The sequence below is a fragment of the Grampus griseus genome (assembly GCF_964374135.1).
Source record: "Grampus griseus genome assembly, chromosome: 6".
Lineage (NCBI taxonomy): Eukaryota > Metazoa > Chordata > Mammalia > Artiodactyla > Delphinidae > Grampus > Grampus griseus.
The window spans coordinates 89,013,134-89,037,035 of NC_139000.1; the positions used below are offsets into that span (position 1 = coordinate 89,013,134).

The window sequence follows — 23,902 nt, forward strand, 5'->3', positions numbered from 1 at the left end:
TGAATCCCAGCCACCACGCTTGAAGAATACTCAGGCTACATGTGGTGTTTCCATCTAGAGCCCCAGCTGAGGTCCCAAACAACTAGTTTCACCTATTAGCTGTGTGAGTGGTCGCCTCTAGAAGATTCCAGCCCTGGACTCTGCTAACTGCAGCTGTGGGGGAGGCATGCCCGCAAGAACCCACAGAACCAGGAGAGATGACAACATGGTGGCCACAGTTTAAAGCCACTGAGTGTTGGGATGACTCACTATCCAGCAGTGGATAAATGGGACACATAGGTAACCACATTGTTGAGGAAATGACACATGAGGTACAATTTTTTCCCAAATGCTGTGCCCCAACTGCTGGGTAATGAAGTCTCCCTTGTGACATCTTAGCCTGATTCTGCACAGCTACTTCTGGGGGCAAGAATGGCACTGTTCCAATATTTAGGTCTGATTGGTATTTCTCTGATAAATTAGCTGTCATAGCAATTGAAAACCATGGGACTCGCCAGCACTGTATGTGAAAGAGCTGATGCGGGATGATATGGTAGTCCTGGTGTTGTTCTCACCTGCCTGTTCCCTCTCCTTCTGCACACTCAGGAGAGTCACTCTCCTGGCCCCTGAGGTCAGTCTTGTTGACGTGTCTTTCACAGAAGTGCGGTGTGTCCCCTCCAGGCCAGAGGATTGCATTGCTGGTCGAAGAGGCTCCAGCATCCCTTCCCCTTCCTGGAGACTGTGGAGGTGCAAGTTGGAAAGGGGCTGCTCCACCGGTGAGGCACTACGACTCCACTGAGCAGAGCCCCTGCTGATTGAACTGGACACACAATGTGAACAAGGAATAAATGATGTTGTCTGAGCCCCTGAGACTTAGGGGGTTGCTATGGACTGGAAGCCCTAACTTCCAGTGTTGGCTATATTCGGAGATGGGCATTTAAGGAGGTAGTTAGAGTAAAATGAGGTCCTAAGGGTGGGGTTCTGATCCCACAGGATTAGTGTCCTCCTAAGAAGAGACACCAGAGAGCACTCTTTCCCTCTCCCTCTCTCTGTACATGCTCCAAGACCATGTGAGGACATAGCAAGAAGGTGGCCATCTGCAAGCCAGTAAGAAAGCCCTCACCAGAAAACAAATCAGCCAGCACTTTGATCTAGGACTTCCAGCCTCCAGAACTGTGATATAAATCTCTATTGTTTACATTGCCCAGCCTGTGCTATTTGTTACAGCTGCCTGAGCTGACTGAAACAGGAGTTGTTTGTTTCAGCAGCACAGTCTCGCCTATCCTGAATGATATAACAACAGTGGTTAATGTTTCTTGAGCTAAGAAGGCAAGTGTGGGAGTGAGTCATGTGGCCTGCAAGGGAGGGGGCACAGCAGGTGCTAAGGCCCATCGGTGGGGGTAAGCTTGGCATTTTGAGAAACAGCAAGAAAAGGTGTTCACTCCTCTCTCTTCCTAGTACAAGCTAGAATTGGTTTTAGGGGAGATTTGGGGCTGGCTCCCCCTCCCCCTTCTCCTCTGGTGCTGAGTGAAGTCCCTCTGCTCTGAAATGCCTGTGAGAGAACGTAGCTCTCTTCCTGCTCCTTGGCAGGCATGTCTCCCAGTCCAGCTGAGACTCCTGGCCATGGTATAGATGGGGTCAGGGCCCAGCATGCTGCACCACAGAGGCCTCATGCCCCACAGCTCTCCTGAGCAATGGCTTTGATGTCCAGCCTGCACCCTTTCCAGCTGGGCACCATGTCCCTTCCTTCCTGCCCCTGTAGCACCTTGAGGCCATCTGGACACCTATCCCTGTAACTCTCAGCTATTGGGAGTTGGAGCAGGATGGGGCCATCCCCTTTGCACCACTTCACCCCAATCCTCCTGTCCTCTGCTCCAGTAGCCCAAGGTTAGGTACCTGGGACAAAACACACACCTCCTGTTGAAGGCACCCCCAAACCCTCATGGCAAGCCTCCCATCACCTCATTCTGATAAGGGCATGGAGAGGGCCTGGTGGAGTTAGCACTTATGACAGGAACTCAGAATCTTGCCCAGTGTTGCTGAAGCCCCGTAAGGAGCCTAGCGGTTTCTGACAGCATCCACACGCATCAAGATCACACCCTGCAGGATCGGGGTGAACCTTCCACCCCTGCCTGGCCCCATAAAGTTGAGCCCACAGGCCCCTTGGAGGCATATAGTTGAGGGCCACTGCTTGCCACTCCCAGAAAAGCTGGAGAGGGCCTGAGTCTACCAGGGACCCCCACAGCGTGAATGCTGCATTGTCTGGTTGAGGGCTGGGTCTGAGCTTACCCACCCAGTGTCCGCACACGTGACCTCCCCACCACCGACCGGAGCACCACACACTCCCTCTGGCCTCACAGTTCCACTCTGGAACCCACCTGATGGAAAAGTATCCCAGAACAGAAAGGATGTTGGTACCAGTGTGACAGCTGAAAATGTGAAACCACCCAAGCGCCCCCTGCTGGGGGCTTCCCAAGTGAATCAGAGGACAGATGGACTGTCCTGTGTGGCCTGTATCAAGATGTATTTGTTAGTGATGGAAACCATGACAAACGTGGCTTCAGGGTAGCACAGGCTCCCGAGGACCACCAGCTCTTCTTTGTCAGGCTCCACCCCTCATGGCCCCAACGTGGCTGCAGGGCCTCCAGGAAGCAGGAGAGTTCAGAGGGCAAACATCAGTGAGGTTTCTCAATGGCCAGAGATCACACCCCAAATCTCAGAAGGCTGGAAGTCAGATTTCAACTGGCCCAGGAGAGAAGTGGAGTCCAGCTGCCTCCCCTCGTTCAATGGAATGCAGCAGTAGTGACCCAGGGTGACTTCTGAGGCCCTGACAGGTAAGATTTGCACTCGGGACTCTCACTGTGGAATGCCATGATGTGAGGAGGTCCAGGCCACTTGAGGCGGCCACCACCCCATGAGGTCTCGGCTGACATCTGGCAGCAACCCAGCCAGCCTTGGATATGACCCAGTGCGTGCCACCAGCTGCCCACAACCACATGGGAGAAGCCCCAGTGAGCACTGCCCAGTAGAGCCCGGCAAACCTGGAACCCCGAGCTGTAATAAGAAGGAACTATAGTTTTATGCTACTACACTTGAGGTTTTCATTATGCAGGGACTGAAAATTGAGACAGTGATTTTTACCCTTGCTGTTTTTCAAAGTATTGTTTATTTCATACCCCTTACCACAACTTTACAGATAATAGATGCAGCACCCCAGCTGGGTCCCTGCTTATAGATACAAAGCAGCCAGCTGTAATTGTTGAGAAACCTGCTGCCACCTTCCCACTCTGCTATGCAAAACTAGACGTGCTTAAAATGTCCCCCGGTCTCTTCAAAGGAACCTGACTAGAGGGAGGCTGCAGCTGGTTCTGCGAACCTCAGCAGTGGTTTCAAGGAAGCCTATCTATAAAAACCACTACAGCTGGGCTCCCCTGGGACAGACACCCCCCAAATGGGGTCCCCAGCTCAGTGCCCTGAGGGAATCCCTAAACCCGGAAGCTGATTTCACTGACCAGTCTTGAGTTGGACACATGTTGAGATGCAGTGGCCGGCTGGTGGGGTCAGCCTGGCCCTCCCACTGTGGGCTCTGGCCTCCACCCTAGTCACCCCGGGACATAGGCTGCAGGCTGTCTGAGCATTCCCACGGTTGGCCTGGAGGCAGGCAGCATCTGCCCTGGGTTCGCTGTATGCACCATCACCTGGGCACGTGGTGAGCTGGTGGGACCACTGGGGGTCCAGGGGTCCTTGTCAATGCCTCGGGCCATGCTGGCCAGCTCTCTGGTCCCCTCGCCAAGGTCTCTGCAGGAAGAGGAGGTGTGAGCCTGGGGGCAGAGCGGGGGCCCCATTTAACCCCAACTCTGCCACCATGCAGGGTACCCTGGCCCTGATCTTCAGCAGGCCTGGGATAGACTGCTGCCCCTAGATGAGGGCCCCCGTTTCCTCTTGCCTTGCACCCAAGGAGGCCCCTCCATCGGTGCCCCTCCCTGGGCCTCAGGCCCCTCACTCATACAAGGGGGATGACTCAAGGAGCATCACACCCACCTTCCAAGGGTGGGAAGGGGCTTCCTGGGGCTTTGTAGAGGAAGGGAGCTTATTCAGAGTGTGTGTAAACTATATGCACCAGGATGCCCTAGGCAGAGAAGGGACACTGGGGCCCCAGGAACATTCTGGAGGACACCCTCGCACTTGCCAGGCTCTCCTCTGAGTCTGGGACCAGATCTCCCACCTTCCATATCTTCAGTTCCCTAGTGGCCTCCCCTAGCCCCCAAGCCACAAACCCACCCATTCTCCAGGCTGAGAAAACCCTGGCCCCACCGTTGTCCACCTGGCCCTGCTCCCATCTCCCGTTTACACTGGACTTTACTTCCTGAGGCTGCCTGGCTGCTTCCTCCCCTTAAGATGCTGTCTCTCTCCTTCCCCCCCAGTATAGGCTCTCCTAATCTGTTCACCTCAGGCATCACTTCTTCCAGGAAGCTTTCCCAGATCTATGTTGCCACCCACACCTAGTTCTCAGAAAAGCTCTAGGCAGTAGTAGGACTTAAATTATCTGTTGGTTCAATGAATATGTGAATGAATCAATTAATTAGTGGAGAGGAAAGTCAGCTTAGTGAGCAAGTCCATGGACTTTGGAGCCACAGAGCCTGAGTTCAAACCTAGCTTCATGCTTAGTAGTTATGTGATTCTAGACAAGTTTCTTAAAATGGGATAAAAATAGTGCCCACTCCCATGGTTAGAACAGGTAATATTTGGAAAAGCTAAGAACAGTGCCTGGCATAATGTGAGTGCTGGGAAGTGTTTATGAAATAAAAGTAAGGTCAAGGGGCAAACCTCACCTTACTAAAGACGATTTCACCACCAATCAGTGGGAGACCTGGGGTATCTGGGCCTTGCCTAGGATGGCACATCCTGAGAGGCAGCAATTCCTTCCCCTATTCCATTGGGGTTTCCCAATTGAGACACAAGACAGTGTGTCACAGGTCTATAATGGGGAGAGGGTGCCACAGGGCAGCGGGCAATGCAGAAAATTCCAAACCTGCCAAGGAAACGTGACTATATGAAAAGGATGTGCACTAGCAAGACAACCCCAACACAACTGAAACAAAAAGGAAAGTGCTTGCAGCCAACTGACAGGTAAGGGTCTCTTCCATAATGTACACAGAGCTTCCACTATTTATGAGAAAAGACATCAGCAGGAGATTCAGCAGAGCAAAGTGAAAGTGACTAAAACCAGCAATGCAACTGCTAAGCAACGGTATGGAGAAAACACTCTTTCTCAATGTTAAAGAAATGCTGATGAAAACCACCTATGTAACTCACCCCTGCTAAGTAAGCGATGGAAAACAAATCATTAACACTCAGTGACAGTATAGGTGTAAAAATGGCTCAACTAGCGCCAGGTTCCTGGAGAAAGAATTTGGTAATAAAAATATTTGGACTACTTGGCCTAAACAGTCTGTTCCTAGGATTGCCCCAAAATGTCATCTCAAAAAAGAAAAACAGCTCTAAGCACAAGCATTTACCCAAACCTGAGCACAGCAGGTGAAGTATCTGGAGCATAGCTCCAGGGGCCTCAGACCACCATGGCAACACAATGACAAGTCAAGGCAGGTGGAAAGGGCGCAAGGCGGCATTTCTGCCATGGCCATCATGACCTAGGCCTAATGTGTGTCAAAAGCTCAAGGGAAGGAGGTAGGAAACCAATTCCTTCCCACAGGCCTCGCCACTCCAGGAGTCAGCTAGGCTCGGTACATTGAGTGTGGACATGGGACCAGACAGACCCTCGCCACACCTGCACAGGCCACCACCTCCAGCGCCTCAGTTTCCTCACGTGCACACCAGGATCAAGAGCAGAATTAACAACAATGGCTGGCACTCACTGAATCTGTACTCTGGGCCCAGTCAAGGCCATTGACTTGTATCACCTCAACAGGGCCAGGAAGTGAGCCCTGCCATAATCCTCACTGTACAAGGGAGGAAAACGAGGCATGAGCAGTTGTCACACAGTGAGGCGTCAGGCCAGGGGCAAGCACTTGGTTCCCTGGGAGGTTCCTGTGGGGACAGGCTGAGGAAATGAGCAAACTGCCTCTGTGACGCCAGGGTGGGGCAGAGAAAGCACTAAATGGGCCAGAACATCTGTGCAGAGAGGAGGCACTTGGAGAATAAAGGGCATGATCAGGACGCAGCACAACAGGGCTCCAACCAAGAAAGGACTGGAGCCCATAGGAAGCATAGGTCCAGATGACGCAGGGGAACGGTGACCCCTGAGGTTAGCAGACGGGGACAAGAAACCCATTACACTATTCTCTCTGCTTCGTGTATTCGTGAAATTTCCCCATAATAAAGTTTGAGAAAAGATTACCTATGAGTTCAGAGTGATACAAAAACAACAAAACAAAATGAGAAGGAAAGGAAGGAAAAAACAGAACTCATTTTCATTCCTCATAGAGGGAATAACAGAATCGCAACAGAATTAAAATCATTATTCTGTAAACCTCAGGGCCCAAACCGATTCTGGCTGGAACATCCCTGGATGCTAAGGCCACAGGTCAGACGCCATGGGGGCAGCAGAGTGACCCTTAGCAGGGTCCCTTCTTCATCTCCTGACAATGGACTCATCTCAGTCAAGAGCGCCCAGTCCTCGTGCCTGCAGGGCGACAGCCTGACCCATACCTGTGATTCACACCAGCACCGCCCATGGGGCACCCACGTGAGAAACGCTGCCCGAGTGCAGTCATGAGGGAATGTCAAGACAGTCCAGAACACGGTGTCTGTAGGAGACCACTGGCCTAGAGTCCGCAAAAGGCAATGCTGCCCAAGACAAATATCCTGCCCCATTTAAGGAGCCCAGAAACCGGGCAGCCCTGGGATCCTGGGGTCAGAGGGTGCTCACTCAAAGCTAGCAACAACCCTGGGAGATGTTCTATCTGCAGTCCGTGTTCAGCCAAGATTAGACTCCTTGAGTCAAAAGGAAGTATGTAAGAAATGTCCTTGTATTGGTTCATAAAAAGTGTGTGTGTGTGTTTTTAAAGAGAGACAAGAAGAGATAGAAACTGAGAGACAGAGGAGCAGGGAAGGAGATGGGAGGAGAGACCAAGCTGACAGGGCACCGTGGGTCCTGGTGAAGGGTAATACTCATGTCCAGAAGCTTCCTTCTCTAGACAAGGGGTGACAAGATAAAGAAACAGGGTGGAGGGCAACTTTAGGCACTAGGGTGCAGGGTCAGACACGGGTACTAGAAGGACCATCAGCCCCTGTCTTAGGGATGGGAGTTGAGGCCCTGGTGAGCCTGGGCTCGCAGCATGCTGGGGCCTCCCTGCCCTCACCACTGCCCCACCGCCCCGTTGCTCTGCCCATGCCCACGTGGTGAAGCTGTGGTTGTCGTGAGCCTGGATGGGCTGGATCCTGGACTCGCCACTGATGCTGCGTTTGTTGTTGAGGCCCTTGAGGCCGAGGCAGGCGGCCTGTACTGTCTCTAAGTCCTCGTCTCTCAGCTGGAACCACAGCTGGGCCGCCCTGGAGAGAGATGGGGGAAGGACATTCAGGTGCACGTGTGTCCAGGACACCACCTGCAAGCCTCTGCAAGGTCGACAGTATTTTAGGGCCATACAGTTCCTGAGCAACTACTCAGCTCTGCTGCTGTAGGGAGAGAGCAGTCATGGATGATGAGTAAATGTCAGGAAAACTATACTTACAAAGACAGGCAGTGGAAAGTTCTTGAGATGAATCAAGCTGATGGTGGCACAACACTGTGAGTGTAACTAATGATCCTGAATTGTGCACTTAAAGATGGTTAAAATGGTAACTTTTATATTGTAAATATTTTACCACAATTTTAAAAAGAGCAAAAAGAATAAAAGGATAGGTTTCCGTGAAGGAAAGTAGAGGTGGGCCAGACTCCACCTGCAGGCCCTAGTTAACCGTCGTGTAGTCAGCCCTTCACGTCCACACAGAGCAGAGCATATACTGCGTGTGTGCACAGTCTGCAGAATGAGACAATCCCCTGTGTACCTGTCACCTGTCTTATGGAAGACCAAGCGAGTGAGCCATGTGCCCTCCACGACCTCAATGCTCTGTGAACAGCAAGATGTCAAGATCCCAGCAGCCCCACTCCCTGACACACCAGGAGTCTCGGAGTGACTTGCAGGTGCCCTGCGGCAGTGCCAGGTCACTGTACCTGTTGGATCGCCGCTGCTCACTCCTCTTCACACACTTCATGAGGCAGCAGGTGAGGAAGGCCATGGACATGAGCATGATGACGGCACAGCTGACGATGGAGGAGATCACGGCCACCTTGAAGCCGAAGGTTTCATAGGGAGGCACAGCTGCGAGTGAGACAAGTCCAGCTCTTGGGCCCAGCCTGCCCTCAGGGAGCCCTGTTCCATGGGGGAGGCAGGGAGGCGCTGGCAGCTGAGGTGAAGGTCTGTGCAAATTGTTGTAGGGAGTGGGGCTATCAGGCAAGATTGCCCCCCAAGAAGGGGGTGTTTGAGCAGGGTTTTGGAGGGTGTGTAGGAGTTTTTGCTGGCACACTGGAGGAAGCTCTGACAGCGAGTTCAGTGATGATAGTCCCCTTGGCTCCCACCCACTGCAGACTGGGCCCCTGAGACCAGAGGACAGCAGACAACACACAGTCTATTTTCACAATGCCTCAAGTGGGTAAAACCCTATGGGGGCCTAGGTGCTTTCTCGGGTCACTTTCCAGGAAGGTGCAAAAGCAAGAAAAATGCCAGTGTTTGGGGTCAAAGGGCCTTTGGCACATTATCAGCTGTGTGACCAAGAACTAGCTATGTACCAAGAACTACTTCTATCAGGTTCTAAATGATGTTCTTGGGAATCAAGGCCCAGGATGCTAATTTGAACAACACTGCATACTCTCCCCTGTAGTGGACACTGATCACGCTCCCCAGTCCCTAGTCCCCCAGCCCTAGCTGGACACTGGCCGTCCAGACTGAAGACTACATCTCACAGCTTCCCTTGCAGCTACATGTGGTCACATGACCATACTCTGGCCAGTGGTGAACAGGGTGGAGGAGTGTGGGACAACTTCTAAGAGCCTTCCTTGCCCTGCAACTCATCCTGTAACAACTGCCTGGATCATGCAGTTGAGATCATGCCTAACAGAGCCATAACATGGGAAGGACTTGGATCCCCACCGTGGGGTACCATACAAGGCTAGGACTGCCCATCCTGAGGGCCACGGGCAAGAGAAAGCTCTCATAGCCCCCATTATCTTGGGTTTTCTATCTCTTGGAGTCTAATCCTAACAGACACTCTCCTTCTCAGAGATTCAACCACCACATGAGTATTTTAAAGGCTCTGAGAAGTCCTGCAGTCTATTAACCGGGGCTTTTCCAAATTATATTGACTATAGAGCCCTTTTCAATGCACAATACACATTAACACAATATATGTATCCTCACTTTGGAAAATGCTGTGCTGGGTATTATCCTTTAACACCCTGTATAACAAATACAACTAGAAAACCATCTCCTCCCCCAGACTGGGGCCCCATGGCCAAGCAATCCTATTCCCCAGTTCTAGAATTCTTGGCGCACGAAACATCCTATTAATGTTTGCTGCATGTGTGTTTGAAAGAACGTAGTTTTCTGCTTAACAGATGAAGTACTAGCTCAGACAGCACAAGTAACCTCTTGGAGATGACAGGCCGAGTCAGTGGCAGAGCTAGAATTTAGAGCAGCTGCTAGGATTTGAGTCTACACTGTTGACATGGAGCCCCAAGGGACCACCAGCACTGGGAACAGGACCCTACACAGACGCCCATGGAACTTTCTCTGTGGACACCCACACCATCCATGTGACAAAATCAGCAACCCCCCACCAGGGGTCGCTGCTGAGCTGGGTGCGGCTCACAGGGAATGGGCCTCACTCTTGCACATGGGGGTCTCTGAAGACCACTCAGCAATGCTCCCCTTCCAGACACAGGTGAGGAGGCCAGACCCCACCATCTGGTGGCCCGAGGGGCAGTGGAACACGATGACAGTCCCCACAGAAGTACCGTTCCCACGAAGTACTTGGAAGGTGCCCTGCAGGGGTGGCTGCACTTGCACACACATGCCTAGGAGAGAAGAGAGGAGAGACAGAGTGAGGACCTCACCCTGGAGGGCAGGGGCTTGGCAGGAGCCCTCACCTGGGACAGGCATCATTGACCCAATGACCACACAATGCTCTGGAGAAGGTCACACAGCCACCCAGACAATTGGAAGTGGCGTCCGTGTGACTAGTGGCTTGGGAACAGAAGTGGAGCTAATCCCTACATTAAGTGAAATCTAGATGCTCTGAAGACCATGGTGTTGATAAAAGAAACACACATCTAAAGACAATAAAAGCAAAAGGACAATTATTACCCAAGTGCAGCTCAAAAGGCAGAATCAAGGGGGAAAAAAAGGAGAGAGATCAACAGATGTGGTTTCATTAAAAGTAAAACACAAAAACTTTTGTTACTCCCTAATAACTGAAAAACAAACAAACTCAGATGAAAAAATTAGGAAAAGGTATTTGGAAAACATAGGGCAAAGGTTCAACACCCTTAATTTATAAAGAGATCTTACACGTCAATAAAAGCTGAACATCCAAGTAAAGCAGAATGGACTGGTGTGTGAACAAGCAAATCACGAGATACAAGTAGCCAACAGACATGAGAAAATGCTTGCCCTCATAGTAACTGAAGAAACACTAATTCAAATGAGAGCTAATCTTTCACTCCTCCACTTGGCAAAAAGGAGAAAAAAAAAAAAAACGTGTGAAGTTAGCAAGGGCCTGGGAGCCACTCCCCTCAGACTTGCTGGTGGGGGCACAGATCCAAACCTTTCTGGACAGAGTCTGGTAAAGTGTATGAAGAGCTTTATGCTGTGTATACATCTGAGAATTTAGCCAAAGAAGTAGTTATGCATCTGCTGCCAGGATTTCTATACCAGGATGTTTGTCTACACCCACATCTCCAGCTGTGGGGATCAGTACAGTTAATCAAAGTACATCTGACATGAATGCCAGCAATGCTATCCTAAAGTGCTACAATGATGTCCTTATATAAGGACACAGAGAGGCACTCTGGATAACGTGGGAATCACAAGCATTTTTATAAAATTGTAACAATGCCAACAGCTGGCACGTAGAATCTACTGTGCTGGACGCTGTTCCAAACGCTGTACGTGCATTAACTCATCAATCCACAAAATACCTCCCCACTTGACAGGAAAGCAAACTGAGGTACAGGGTGGTTTAATCACTTCCTGAAGTCACACAGCTCCTATGTTGTAGGGTAGAGATGTGGAACCACACAAGGAGGCTCTGGGCCTACCGTCTCAACACACGCGTGTGACAGATACATCACGTGTCCCTTGTGTCTGGCTTCCCTTGCTTAGCACAGTGATGGGAGAGGTGCCGTGCTGCGTGTGTTGGCAGCTGTCCATATTTATGGTGGAGCTGAGTCCCGTTGCATGGATGCCCTCGTTTGCTTCCCTGTTCCTGCTGATGGGTGTGTGCGTTGTTTCCGGTGTTCAAGAATACGGAATGAAGCTGCTACCGATGTTCTGGAGCACACCTCCTGGTGCCTGAGTGCAAGAGGCTCTTCCTCCTGCTTTTCTGGAACTTTCTGTCTTTGAGCACTGTATACTACTAGTGTATAAAGCAGTTAGTCTCAGACAAAAGGGAGACTGACCAGAGGCAGCGTCTGTGTCCAACTCCCTCCACACATCCGAGGCCTAGGTGGGAGCAGTGGTGGGGATTCGGACAGAGGCTGGCACTGCCCAGGCTAAGGACCCCATTATTCCACACCAACCCAAGACAACCCTTCCCCTGTCCTCCACGGGATACCTCCAGCTAGGACTGTCCCCTGGGCACCAGGCACGGATGTCCAAAAGCCCACTCGGCCTGCCACATCCAGCCAAGCTCCTGCACTGGCCAACCTGCTCATCACTTGGCCTGCCCCATTCTAACTTTGATGTTAGCCACTATGCCCTCCATCCTTTACTTGCTCCAGCCCCCAAACTCGGAACCTACCTGGACTCTTTTTCTCAATCCACAACCAATTCACCAGCAAACTTTGTGGGCTCTGTTTTCAAAATATATACCCAGAATATCTGTAGTGGGCTGGAGAGTCCTCCAAAATCCACATCCACCTGGAAGCACCCATGAAGGGGATGCACTGTGGAATGCATGGTACCCCATTTCACATAGGCTGTGGGGACAGAGGACACCCGGAACTGCCCAAGGGCAGCAGCTGTCACTCAGGAGGGCCACTCACACACCCCGTGATAGTGCTTCACATGTCTGTGCACAACCAGCCCTGTCCAGAGGGGAAACTGAGGCTCAATGAGGTCGAGCCACCCCTTGCATGGCCCCACTGGCCCTACCCCACTTAGGGTGAGGGTGTTACCAGGGCAGTGGCAGAGCCAGGCTTCAGCCTCAGTCTTGCATTCTGCCCTTGGAGGCTAAGGCTCCTGGACCCTCGCTGTGGGCGGTGACACTGAGGGACAGCGTTTGGCTGAGATTGGCCAAGCTCCCCCTAGCTCTGCCCTACCAAGAACCTGGGGGGTGCCTCACCAGGCTGAAATGCTGGGGGGAGGGGTGTGAGCCTGGGTGGTCCTTGTGGTTTGTGTACCTAGCAGAGATGGGGGGCTGACATTCGAACAGCACAGACAACGCTGGGCACCTCATGGATGCTTCACTGTATTTCAGCCATATGAGGAAGACCATCCACCTCCATCTTACAGATGGGGAAACTGACGCAGAGCAAGGCTGGATACACGCTGAGGGTGGTGGGGGTGGAAGTGTGCTGGGCCACGGCTGCCATGTAAACTGCACATCTGGGAGGATTCAGGCTTCCCTGTCTGCAGATGTCCATCATTAGTGTCACACTAACAACGGCAACACAGGTCCGATAGAAACATCTGGTTAAGAAGGACCCCAGTTCCTGACCTCACGCAGCACTCAATCATCTGCAGAGGACAGCAGGGAAGAAATTGTTATTATCGTCATTTTAACATGAGCAACCAAGCCTGGAGTGGTGGCTGACCTGCTCAACACCCACAGATAGAGAGGGCACCCGCAGACAGGACTGACGCAGAGCTTAAGATTCCTAATCAACAGCAGAACGAGGGAGTGTGGGTATTTGCAACATACATGTAACAGAGCATCTTTCCTACATAAACAGCACTTACGGAAGACATGACAAAAATCACAACACAAAAAATGGTTAAGTTAGAAAAGAAAAATATGGAAATAGCCCCAAACCAGGGGGCAGAGCAATTAATTAAGAAAATTAAACAGCATCCGCATCAGAAAGGAAGCAGCAAAACTTCTCTATTAAATGACATGATCCTGTATCGAGAAAATCCCTAGGAATCTGCTAAAAATCTACAGGAACTAATAAATGAGCGCAGCGAGTTGGCAGGATACAAGATCAACACACAAAAATCCATTGTTATTTCAGTACAGTGGCAATGAGCAAACTAAAAATGCAATTAATAAGACAATTCCATTTACAAGAGCATCAAAAAGAATAAATTACTTAGGAATAAATTTAACAAAAGAAGTGCAAAACTTAAACTCTGAAAACTACAAAGCATTGTTGAGAGACATTAAAGAAGACCTAAATAAATGGAAATACATCACATACTCATGGGTCAGAAGACTTAACATGGTTTAAGATGGCAATGCTCCTCTGCTCATCTACAGATTCAACATGACCCCTAACAGATCCTAGCTGCTACCTGTGAAGAAATTTACAAGCTGATCCTACAGTTCATAAGGAAATGCAAAAAGACCTAGAATAGCCCAAACAGCAATCTTGAAAAAGAAGAACAAAGTTGGAGGACTCGTACTTCCTTATTTCAAATTCTACCACAAAGCTACAGTGATGACAACAGCGGCACTGGCATAAAGAGAGACATATAGTCCAATGCAAGGCTTTAGACTCCAGAAATAAACTCATATTTACAATCAACTGATTTTCAACAAGGGTGCCAAGACAACTGAATGGGAAGAGAATAGTTTTTCAACAATTGGTGCCAGGAAAACAATACTTACATGCAAGAGAAGAAAGTTGGAGCTCTCCTTACATCATATACCAAAATTAACTTAAAATGAGTCAAAGACCTCAATATAACAGATAAAACTATTAAAAAAACTCTTAGAAGAAAACATAGAAGTAAATCTTCCTGACCTTGGATTAGGCAATGGTTTCTCAATGATACCAAAAGACAAACAACAAAAGAAACAGATAAACTGGACTCCATTAAAATGAAAAAATTTGTGCTTCAAAGGATACTATCAAGAAAGTGAAAAGACAACCTACAGAGTGGGAGAAAATATCTACAAATCATCTATCGGATAAGGGACTGTATTTAGAATGTATAAATTATTATACTGAATTATAAAAAGACAACCCAATTTATAAATGGGCAAAAGATATGAACAGACATTTCTCTAAAGATATACCAATGGCCACCAATAAGCACATGAAAAGATGCTCAACGTCATTAGCTTCAGGGAAATGCAAATTAAATGCACAGGGAGGTACTTTTTCACATCCGCCATGAAAAAGACATAAAAAAAAACAAAACAGATGATAACTGGTGTACCAAGAATGTGGAGAAACTGGAGCCCTCACACACTGCAGCTGGGAATGTAAAAGGGGCAGCCGTTTTGCAGTTTCTCCAACAGTTTCGCAGAGTATTTCCAAATGATGCAGCAATGCCCCTCCTAGCAATATACCCAAGGGAAAGGAAAACACATCTACATGAAAACTTGTACACAAATGTTCACAGCAACAATATTCATAATAGCCAAAAAGTAGAACCCACCTAAATGTCCATCAACTGATAAATGGATAAATAAGATATGGTCCACCCATACAATGGACTACTTCTGGAAATAAAAAGGAGTGAAGAACTGACATGCTACATGGATGAACCTTCAAAACACTATGCTCAGTGAATGAAGCCAGCTACCAGAAAACCACATATTGTATGATTCCACTCATATGAAATGTCTACAATAGGCAAATCCAGAGACAGAAAGCAGATCAGGGAGAGGGGGACTTGGGAGGTGACCTCGAAGGGTCTAAGGGATGCAGGGCTTCCTTCTGGGGTGATGAAAATGTCCTAAAATTGAGTGTGGTGATGGTTGCACGTATCTGTGAATATACTAAAAATTGTGAATATACATCAAATTGTACACTTTAAATGTACAATTTAAAGGTGTGAATTGTATGGCACATGAATTATACCTCAATAAAGCTGTTAAAAGATTCAGGGGAGAGATCTAGCGGCTGCCTTCCCCAGCTCAGGCTCCAAAATGGGAAAATCCTTCGCCAATTTCATGTGCAAGAAAGACTTTCATCCTGCCTCCAAATCCAACATCAAAAAAGTATGGATGGCAGAACAGAAAATATCATATGATACGAAGAAACAAGAAGAATTAATGCAACAATATCTTAAAGAACAAGAATCATATGATAATAGATTGCTTATGGGAGATGAATGTGTGAAGAATGGCCTTAATTTCATGTATGAGGCTCCACCAGGGGCTAAAAAAGAAAACAAAGAGGAAGAAGAAACAGAAGGAGAGACCGAATACAAATTTGAATGGCAAAAAGGGGCCCCACGAGAAAAATATGCCAAAGATGACATGAACATTCAGAGATCAGCCCTTTGGTATTCAGGTTCGAAATGTGAGGTGCATTAAATGTCACAAATGGGGTCATGTCAATCCAGATCGAGAATGTCCTTTGTTTGGTCTTTCTGGAATTAATGCAAGTTCAGTTCCCACTGATGGCTCAGGACCATCGATGCACCCCTCGGAGCTAAGCGGAGATGAGAAACAGTGGGTTTGCACTGAAACGAAACGTACTGGGGAGAAACTTGACTGCAAATGATCCATCACAGGAATATGTTGCAAGTGAGGGTGAAGAAGATCCAGAAGTCGAATTTTTAAAGTCACTCACAACCAAACAAAAACAGAAACTTCTCAGGAAATTGGATTGACTCGAGAAGAAAAAAAAAGAAAAAGAGAAAAGGCAGAAAAAAGAAGAAGCTTCAGAAGAGCAGAAGTAAACACAAAAAACATAAAAACAAATCCTCCTCCTCTTCCTCTTCCTCCTCTGGTGGCACTTCAGAAAGCAGCAGTGAGAGTGACAACAAAGGAAAAAAAAAAAAAAATACAGAGGACTTCCCTCGTGGCACAGTGGTTGACAGTCCCGCCTGCTGATGCAGGGGACACGGGTTCATTCCCCAGTCCGGGAAGATCCCACATGCCGCGGAGCGGCTGGGCCCGTGAGCCATGGCCGCTGAGCCTGCGCATCCGGAGCCTGTGCTCCGCAACGGGAGAGGCCACAACAGTGAGAGGCCCACGTACCGCAAAAAAAAAAAAAAAAAAAAAAACAGAAGAAGAAAAGAAAGAAAAACAAGCATTCAGGCAATTACAACAGTGGTTCTGGAGAGACGGACAAGTCTAAGAAGAGAAAACTTGATGAAGAACGTTCTAGCAGTCACGGTAACAAGGAAAAGCCTAGGTTTTTAAAACAAGAGAGTTCTGGGGAGAAGAGCAAATGGAGGCATTCTGATTCTGACAGAAAGCCCAGGAGCCATAACCAGAGTCCAGAGGAGAGAGGATCTGGAAGAAATGAGAGAGGCAGCAGGAGCCAGAGCAGGGATGAGAGGAGTAGGAGAAGCCGAAGCAGAAGTCATGGTGGTTACAAGCCAAGAGAAATAAGAAGACGGCCACGGCGAAGTCCCAGTGAAGAGTGGGACAGAAGAAATGACACCAGAAGCCATGGCACAGATAGACACAGAGGAGGGAAAATGCACAGAGCATTATCAGGAGACAGGCACACTAGAGTGATGCAAAGAGAATGGAGAAGTAGAGAATAGAGACTTGTATGTGACAATTACCTGGAAATAAAAATATCTCCACTTTCTTCTTGAATACCTTTAGCAAGGGCTAAATTATGTACTATTGTCTTTCTAATAAAAAAGCTCTATTTTAATTTTTCATCTCTGTAAACTGTTATATTAAGTACAAAACTACATGAATCCCATAAGAATGAACTTGGCAAATATTTTAAGTGATCTATTTTGGGGCTGTAAAAATATTTTCTGTTCATTAATGTTTCTTGTGCCCTATACTAAAACAAAAACCCCACGTAACTGCGTGACATTTTCTTTGTTCTGAAACATCATTAAAAGAATGACAAACAGTAAAAAAAAAAAAAAAAAAAAAAATTCAGGGGAAATATTTATTTCAATTAAAGAAATGCAGATTTGAAACCTAAGTTATTACTTTTGGCTTCTTAGCTTGGTCAAGATCACAAAGACCAGGCCACCAGGTTGGTGAGGGTGTGGGGAAAGGGGTGCATAACCCCTGGGGCAGAGGGCACAGCAGGGAGGACCTGAGAGGCTGTCCTGCCCTGTAGCAGAGGACAGGCAGGTGCTTGCAGGCAGGAAGGGGTGGGGAGCCTGAGCTGGGAGCCCCAGGGAGACAGGGCAAGGAGGACACCGCACCCACCCTGAGCCTCCAATCGGACATTTCCTGATTACCCTCACTGGCCTTGGGTCCCCTAGTACTCAGTAGTACAGAGGGATGCCAACTTTGATTCCAGAGTATAGGCCCTTAATTAATCACCACGCTTTGTCTCCATAGGTGCCAAAGCAGGAATGAATGAATGCATGCATGAATGAATGAATGAACAAACTAACAGTTGAAAGCTGTGATCAACACTCCCCCAGGAAGAACCTCTTTTCTTTTTCAGGATCCGTGGACTTGGACATGTGCTGTTCTTCCAGCCAGGGAAGCGGACTAGGGTTTTGGAACTGGGTAGACACAGCAGGGCAGCCACGGGCCAGCCACGTGGCCCCTTCCCCAGGGTCACCGGGCAACCAACACTTCCCAGTCCCCAATTTAGAGCTGCTACTTCTCCATTCTTCCATGGCTAAGCATCTTCTTTCTCCCGGGCCCCATATGGCCCTCAGAGAAGGGAGGCCCCTGTGGGGGGATCAGCAAGGGTGAGAGCTTTGTGGACACTTGTCTGCCCAGCACCTGCACCAGTGCCTGGCGAATGAAAGGAGGAAGGGATAAACTTGTATTCATCTTTTAAAGATGCAACTAGGACTTTATCAAAAAAGTAAGATGCCTTGAGGGAGGGACGAAGAGATGGCAAGAGATATGATGAAGCAGGCCTACTGAAAAGTTATGGCTAGGCTAGAGCTGGGGGGTGTGGTTATAAATTCTTTCAACTCTGTGGTATGTTTGAAAAAATTTTAAGTGTGGGGAGAACGCCTCAAGCGTCACTGCTGACTGCCTGATATGCCCCAGCTGGCCTGCCAAGCCATGAGGGGTGGCTGTCCAGCTCCCTAACCAGAGCACAGCCTAGACCCTGCATTACCTAATGGCCCTGGCATGGAGAGTCACAGACAGGAGAAAAAGCTCCAGAAACAGAGGCAGCAGGCTGGTTCTGCAGCCAAACATGTCTGGGTGTAAACCACACTTAACCAGCTGGGTAACCAGGTCACCAGTCTGGTCCTCTGACCCACCTGTAAATGCTGCAGAGGGCAGGACAGGGGCTGACTGAGATGATGTGCAGCTCCGGCTCCAGCCAGGAAACCACCACTGTCGTAGGGAAAGGGCTCGCCTGTCAACAGCCACATCCTGTGCTGCTGCTGGGTTCCGCTATGGTTAAGGGTGCCCATCGTGACACAGCACTGCAGGCTATTTCACCACCCAAGGGGGTCACACGTCTTAAAAGACAGAACTAACCCCTCACCCCAAGAGGCCCAGAGCCTGTCCTGTCTCCTGGAGCCTCGTCAAGGTGGGAGGGTGAGAGGTGACACCACAGAAAGGAAACAAGACTGACCTGCAGATGCCTGCATGGTGTGCATCAAACTGAAGACTTAAGGGAAAGGTACAAGAAAATTTGAAGCACAGGCCCAACGAAAATGCCGCTGCCCCATTAACTATGCACTCTGCATGGCCGGGGACAGGAGGGGCCTCTGAGAGACTCGGAATGGAGGGCTTTAAATGCAGTCATGGCCTCTCTCCCCAGGCCTCGTACTCTGCGTTTCCAGCCAGCCAATACAGGGGTCTCACGCCCATCAGAGGCAGGGAGCCCCTGCTCCTAGCATAAGTGTATTGTTTGAACGGTTCTTCTTTTAAAAATGAAAATGAAAGGTCAGAGGAAATAACTCTGGTAAGGAAGGGTAGAGGGAGGATGAGCCTTGCCCATGGCCCCCTCCTTGCAGTGATCTTTCCCCTACCTGGGAGGCAAGGAGCTCAACCCCCAGTAATCCAAGAGCCCAACCAGGCTCAGAGAGAAGGCAGAGAAGCCAAGTGGGCCTGGTCTGCTAGGAACCCAAACCCCACCCAGCCCCTCTCTACCAAGTCTGACTCTGCTCCACCACCTCTAGCCTCAGTTCCTGGACCTGGTCCTTGCCTTGCTCAGACTCATCTTCCCAGCCTGCAAAATAGGGTGACCTGCCCCCCGGGGTGACAGGAGTGGGACCACCTGGTGGAGACCTTAAGCCTGTGCCTGGGAGCTCAGGAACGCCGCCTAGGAGGAGGCTCAATACCTCATCCTACCCCCCACCCCAAGTCCACAGCACCCAGGATACCTGCACCTGCCACCCCTACCCGTCACCCGCCAGACTCCAACAGGATGGCCTGCATCCCTTCTCTGGGCCTGGAAGGCCAGCAAACACTTTGGGCTGGGCCCATTTTCCAGATGAGGAAACTGAGGCCCACAGACTTTTGAAGGCCCCAGGTGTACACTGGCAGGGCCCCCACCAGACCTTTCTACAGGACTTGTGACACGTAGCCCAGATGGGGCAGGAAGGTGGCACAGCATCAAGGGACTACAAGGGCTTCAGTCTACCCATCTTCTAAGGGTATTCCATGAAACCACCAGCTGGCTCCAGAGACCACATCCCCTAACCACTGCAAACTCAGCCTCTGCTCACACTCCTCACTGCACCCTCCACAGCCTGGAGACCCCTGCACCCCCTAGCTGGGCCCCCAACAGTCCCTCCCCACACTTGGTGTCTAAGAGGCAAATCCTACCCCCTCCATACCCTGCTGAAAACCCTCACAGACACCCAGTTACCCCTGTATACCCTTCCTAGGACTGGTCCCCAAAGGGGACCACCCCAGCTATCCTTTCCTTCCAGCCCTGTTGCCTGGCCCCGTCCACTTGCGGCCCGCCTCAGACACTGGATGCTACACTTCCCCAGCCTTCCTTTGGCTGGACCCCTGCACCCCTCAACCTCTGGTGCATTTTTTTTCTCTGCACCCTGCATGATACTATCTTTTTTACTATGTACAAATAAATCTCAGAGGAGAGGAAAAACAACAGAAAAAACAAAGGGAATGGATTTGATGCAAGCAAGATACAAAACAAAAGCAAACCCTATAGGCTCACTGGACAGTAGAGAGGCAGACCTGCCCATCAGTGTTCGCCCAACACTCCCAGCTCACTCCCCAGCCCCAGGCAATGCTCTCTCCCACCTCTAACACACAGGGGGTGCATGGCCTGACCTAGACAGCCTGTCCTCCCAGCCCATGCCTCCCCCAGCCTGCCTGGCCAGTGTGGGTGAGAACAATCCTTGCTTGTTAATCTTTTATCTGGAACCTTGGACCACAGGACCATCCCTCCCATCCTCCTTTCTGGAGCCAACATGGCCCCCAAACCCTGACCTCACCCGCTGAGACCAGGTAAATAAGTTACCTTTTATGCTGGCTGTGACTGTGGACAATAGGTACAGTGGGGAGATGGGGGGAAGCAGGCCACTGGACCAGCCCACTATGGGCCTGGGTCCCTGTGGGACTAGAAAGTCGCTTCTGAGTCTCAGTTCTGAGTCTCAGTTTCCCCAAGTGGAAAGAGGAAACCGCAGGAGGAATTTCTCAAAGAGAAACTAAAGAGTGACGTGTACAGAGGTACTCTATGGAGAGTGGGACCCCCCAAGACCGCAGCAGTGGGGACAGCCACATGCAGAAGGCCCATGCCCAGGTCGTGTGTCCTGAGGCAGGTGCAGGGTTCAGAGCTACTGCAAGCCTGGCCCTTGGGAGACCCGGGTCTCCCAGGCACTTCCCTGACAGCAGGTCAGCTCACACACCCAGAATATATATTCTCCTCCAGAACATAACCAGGTAAATTCCAAACCAAACCAGGAAGAGCGCACTTCCCCATTCCCCCCAAATCTCTCAGGGGAGAACATCGAGGCTCCAAGGAGCCTCGTTCATCCAGCAGCTCTGCCTGTACCATGGTGGGAGGCCAGAGCTGGGCCTTAGGGGCACATAAGCCACATTTAGATTCCCACCTACACCCTCTGGGCTTTGGTCTCCTCCATGAAATGGGCCCAGGGCTGGCCCAGTGGCTGGGTGGCAGGAGTGAAGCGAAGAGGCTGTCCACAGAGCACGTCCTCACCCACCCAGCAGTCCTCCTGCTGCCCCCTTTCAGGGGCATGGGGGAGGGTCACCTCTGGCCACTGGTCTTCCTCTGGCAGGGCCGTGTTCCTGGACAATCTCCTCCATCAGGGAGTGCTGGAGCTGCCCTGGGAACAGGGCCAGGGACAGGCCAGGGGCCTAAGGGCAGTGGGAGGGTGGCCTCCCAGTCAGCCATTCAGAGCAAGGCCATAAAAATTTAAGGCCTTGCTCTGAGCCGGCCTTCCCCCACCTGCCTCTCCCCGGTCATCGTGCACGGGAGATGAGGGGAGAATCCTAGGACTCTGTGTCTGACTGGACTCTCATACCTCCTCTAGGAAAAGCAGAATAATGTGCCCATTTTACAGACTGCAGGAAAAACACCCACCCCATTGCTGTGTTTTACACAGTGCCAAACTGTCTCTAAAGACCCCCACACCCATCACTTCACTGCCCCACAAGGAGAGGTGGGTGCACATTTCAGAGCCCAAGAGACTGGGGCCATGGGGCAGAGGAGTGGATGAGTCAGCATTACCTTGGAGCAGAACCATGCAAGGGTGGGTGCACTGGGCCCTCCCTGGCTCCCCCTGGCCTGTCCACAAGCCTGGGGCAGGTATACAGGGCCCACCACTTAGCACATGGAGAAACTGAGGCACAGAGATAAAGAGACGCACCGCAGGTCATTGTGTGTGGGGGGGTCCAACCCTAAGTTCCTGGGAAGGACTCACAGGCTGGGACCCACAGGGCTCACATCTGGGAGGAGGCTGAACAGCAGCCGGTCAGAAGTAGGGCTGGGGCCAGGCTTGGCAGGCCAGAGGGCAGGAACTGGATTCTGAGACCCTCTTTCCCCCAGGAGAGTCCTCTGCAAACAGCCTTTTGTATGTAGTCAGGGCCTCCCCTTCCCTGTCCTTGGCTGACCTTGGGCAAGTCCCTCCACCTCACAGTGGACACTCACCTCCCCAGGCAGTGCTGCACAACTTGCACACACATTGTCCTCTTCATACACGGGGCAAAACACCAAATTCAGGATTGGGCATCAGGCTGCCCGAGGGAGTCAAAGAAAATAAACCGACCCCACCACACCAGGGGCAGTATCAGGTCTTAGCTTCCACACCACCAAGCCACATGCCTCTGCTTTGTGACTTACTTCCCTGGGCCTGTTTCCCCATCTGAGAGGAAGCCAGCATTCCCCCCAAGGTGGCAGGTGTCACTGTTTTAAGCATGACTGGCTGCATCCCGGGTGTGTGTGTGTGTGTGTGTGTGTGTGTGACCTGTGCCAGCCTGCTCTTTCAGGCCCAGCTTCCACTTGTGCAATTCAGCGCCTGGCCTGGGGCACAGGTGTGCAAAGACCCTGAGGTTTAAAGGGGAGCAGACAGTGTGCCCTAAAGTGAGTCTCCAGGAACATCTGCGGCTCAAGGTCCGGCTTTATCTTTGTTTCTAAAAGGGTTAGATTTTAGACGCATTCATGGAGCAAGGCCGACATTCGAATCCGGGGCTTCAGCTGCAATCCCCCTATCCGAGCAAGGCAGGAAGGTGAACCCCCTACAAAACAATCTCGAAATCAAACATTGAAGATAACAGCCAGCCCACCCCTCCTTCCGGAGACCCCGGAGCCTCACCACAGGCTCGGCTGCAGCGGGACCTTGAGCAGTCACTCCCCTCTCCCAGGTTCAGTTTCCCCGCCTGTGAAGTGGGGCTGGGGAGCTAGCTGAGGATCCAGAACACCTCCCTAGGTGAGGCCAGTTTCGATTTCCCCACGTCCGTCACACCGACATCCCCCGCACTGAGGCGGCCCCCACTGGGAAAAGGCGCGCACCTGGGTCGGCGGGCAGCTGGACGCCGCCGCCTGGTTTCTGGCCGCTTGCCGCTGGGCTTCGGCTCCGCTGGGGCGCCTGCTGGGCGGACGGAGAGCGTCGGGGAGGTTTGTCCTCCGACTGTGCGCCTCACCGCGGCAGTGCCGCACCCACCGCCCCCGCGCAGGGCTGTGCCCCCCGCGCCTCAGCTTCCCCGTCTGAGAAATGGGCGCAGAGCCCCGCTCGAGGTCTGCGGCCTCGGCCCTCACCTGTGCAGTTCCCCGGGGCGGGCGTGGCGTCCCCCATGCGCCCCCCAGGCCTCGCCCTGCGGCTGAGGGTCGTAGCCTCCTCGCGCATCCCTGCGCGCTCCGCGGCGTTCGGCCAGCCTGCCGCACAGGGGCCAGCGGGGGCGGGGCCGCCCGGTCACGCCCATCCAGGGTTGAGGGCGGGGCCGACCCCGCAGGAACCCAAATCCCCGAGGGGCGAAGCCAGCAGACCGGGAAGTCTCGCTCCAGGGCTTTGCGTAGGTGTTAACCTCTGCCCCTGCGCCTCCGACCACCAGGGCCCCCCACAGACCAGGTGTTCTCGGTGAGTAGCACATGTGAACCCCATCTGCGTCACTGTGGGTTAGGCCCTCTGTGGTGGGTGTCGATATTGTAGGTCCTAGTGAGGGACCTCCGAGTCGTGGGGGTCAGGATTCAGACCTC

At 51.1% G+C, this 23,902-nt stretch overlaps 1 protein-coding gene and 1 pseudogene across 2 annotated transcripts; one reads left to right on the forward strand and one right to left on the reverse strand.

Moving 5' to 3' along the window:
- Nucleotides 1-3,554: 3,554 nt before the first annotated feature.
- Nucleotides 3,555-23,552, reverse strand: SUSD3 (sushi domain containing 3; the record flags this gene model as incomplete). Its single annotated transcript, XM_082656792.1, has 5 exons — nucleotides 3,555-3,777; nucleotides 7,339-7,491; nucleotides 8,153-8,300; nucleotides 9,863-10,051; nucleotides 23,465-23,552. The coding sequence occupies 5 exons, from the start codon at nucleotides 23,550-23,552 to the stop codon at nucleotides 3,582-3,584; spliced, it is 774 nt and encodes a 257-aa protein (XP_082512918.1). The 3' UTR covers nucleotides 3,555-3,581.
- On the forward strand, nucleotides 15,355-16,203 carry LOC309823718 (corepressor interacting with RBPJ 1-like; annotated as a pseudogene). The gene has a single exon. The product of its transcript is annotated as a corepressor interacting with RBPJ 1-like (transcript).
- Nucleotides 23,553-23,902: the final 350 nt, after the last annotated feature.